This window comes from Carlito syrichta, unplaced genomic scaffold (assembly GCF_000164805.1).
Source record: "Carlito syrichta isolate Samal-C Ts95f unplaced genomic scaffold, Tarsius_syrichta-2.0.1 Scaffold305686, whole genome shotgun sequence".
Classification (NCBI taxonomy): Eukaryota; Metazoa; Chordata; class Mammalia; order Primates; family Tarsiidae; genus Carlito; species Carlito syrichta.
Window position 1 is genome coordinate 619,440 of NW_007249782.1, and position 2,501 is coordinate 621,940.

The 2,501-nt window shown below is 51.0% G+C and overlaps 1 protein-coding gene across 1 annotated transcript in view; it reads right to left on the bottom strand.

Moving 5' to 3' along the window:
- Nucleotides 1-603, bottom strand: part of SIRT1 (sirtuin 1) — a 35,079-nt gene extending 34,476 nt beyond the window's left edge. Inside the window, exon 1 of the mRNA XM_008062307.2 lies at nt 506-603. Coding sequence (XP_008060498.2) covers nt 506-578 — 73 coding nt within the window. The 5' untranslated portion in view covers nt 579-603. The remainder of the gene's footprint in view (nt 1-505) is intronic.
- Between the last annotated feature and the right edge of the window lie 1,898 nt (nt 604-2,501).

Here is a 2,501-nt window from a genome sequence, read left to right on the forward strand (position 1 = left end):
GGGGACCGCCCCACCGGGCTCGCCAAGGCTCCGCTCGAGGACCGGGCCGTCTCTCCGCGGCCTCTTGCGGAGCGGCTCGCCAGCGGGCGGCGACGCGGCCTCCGTCTCGGCCGCAGCCGCCGAGGGGGAGCCGCCGGGCTGAAGGGCGAGCGCCGCCTCGTCCGCCATCTTCCAACTGCCTCTCTGGCCCTCCTCCCTCGCCTCCTCTGCTCCCGCTCGACGCGCGGCACTGGCGCCCCCGCGGCTCCGGCTGCGGGAGATTTAAACCCCGTCACGTGACCCGCCCCCTCGCCGCCTCCGCCCTCCCGCCGCTCCCGCCACCCACGCGGGCCAGACCACAACACTGCGGGTCACGTGGCGGGCGGAGGCCGGGGCGTCTCCGGCTCAGTCTTGGCTTGGAGGAAACGCGGCCCGGGCTGCCTGCGGCCCCGCCCCTCTGTGGCTGGCGTGCCGTGCAGCCAAGCTCGCCCCTCGGCCTCTCCCTCAACTTCTCTTTCGGACTGACCTCGAGTCACTACGCCCGGGTGGCTCAAGTTTTGGTGCGCGCTGGAGTTTCCACTTCTGCTTGGAGTGTACATGTTGCCTGCCTTAGCCTTGTCTGGGTTTAGCCGAGGGTTAAAAACGCAGCTCCTGAGAGACGATAAGGAAGGAAGCTGGCCGAGGCTCAGCTCCCCGAAATACGCTGGATAGTGGTTCTGATTTGTTAATGGTAGGAGTGGAGGCAAAAAAGACACAGCTCACTTCCCACCCTCATGCCTTCTGACGGCTCCTCTTTGGCTCCTTTTTCTCCTCTTTGCTTCTCCCCTTAGTCGATTGCTTTTTTTCCTCCTCTCTCCACTTGTAGGGTGGTGGAGATGGTCAAATCCTTAAAGGCGGTTGTCCCCCTGCAAAGACCTTTGACCTGGGGGGGTGGGGGTGGGGGTGGGGATCAACCGATCTGCTTTGTGGCCCCAGCTTGGTCTCGAATGTGAGTGAATTCCCTCCTCTATACCTCAGTTTTCTCAGGTGCGGCATGGGTGTATTGGGTCAAGTTGGGCGGGCTGAAGTAAGCACGGAAAAAACAGAGCTTGGCACCTATGCACGTCTGGGTTTGGTTGAAATGTGGAGTCCTTCCCTTCTAGCTTGAGCAATTTATTTAGCCTTTGGTAAAACCTAACATTCTCATATCTTAAACGGTAATAATACCCATTCTGCAGATGTAAAGTGAGCGATACCTAGTAGTTCAAAAGCCTAAGTGGAAAACCCCTCCACTTTCCACTTTCCCTGAAATTCTGAGACGCTGTCATTCTATCTAGCCTTAACTGGGACTCAGAACACATGGTAGATCTAGAGCCAATGTCTGGTATGGGATCTGCCTGGAACACAGCATTTGCATCTGCTTTAAGGACCTTTGCAAGTTTATAGTGCATCATCACTTAAGCGTAACACGTGTCTTGGCTGTACCGCACCTGTGAGCTGCGTGGCCTTAGGCAATGAACTTAAATTCTTTGTTTCTTCATCCTTTAAAAAAAAAAAGACTTAAAAAAAGTGTCAATATCTGATAAATAGAGCTATTATAAAGCCAGTATCCCAGGTCTAATTCAAGAAACCTATAACTAAGTAGATATTTCATTTGATCTTCAAGCCCATGCAGTAGTACCATTGGCACTAATAAGTTAAAACAGGAAATCTTTACTAATTCAAAATTTTGTAATTAACAAAAGAAAAAACCAAACAAAAAACAGTAGCTTTACATTATTTATTCAATCCAGGTATGGACCAGATAGATGTCTGTTCTAAAGGCTAGCTACAAGCCAGGCTCGCAGGCTCAGCCTGTAATCCCGCGCCTTTGGGAGACTGAGGTGAGTGGACTGCCTGAGCCCGCGGGTTCGAGACCCGCCCGGGCAGCGAGACCTCATCTCTACAATAAATCAAAAAATCAGCCGGGCGTGCTAGCGCATGCCTGTAATTCCGGCTACTCGGAAGGCTGAGGCGGAAGGATCGCTGGAGACCAGCAGGCAAGGCTGCGGTGGCCGGGAGCGGCCGCTGCACTCCAGTCTGGGCGACAGAGTGAGACTCCAACTCAAAAATAACAATAAAAAATAAAATAAAATAAATAGATAGATCTCTCAGGTCCCATCTCCATCCAAAAAACTCTTGGCACCTTAGTTAAACTGAAAAATCTCCCTTTACAACTGGTCATTTTTCATTCCTGAAAGATATCATTTCTAGTCCTAGAAGCCTTAAAATAATCTTGAAGTCTTCCTTCAGATTGGACTCTCTGACCAATCAATGACTAAATCCTGTTGTCTTTCCTTCTTTCCTTCATACACACTTCCCAGTTCTAGACTACATAGGCATCCCATTCCTCATGGATGACATACTTGGTCCTGTTCTCTCCCTGCTTTCTCTATCTTATTCTACAAACTATTTTACAAATTGATTCCCAACCACATTGGTGGAATGTAATATAAGAAATGTTAAGAGTCAGTATCCCAACGAAACAGAAAAAAAAAAATTCC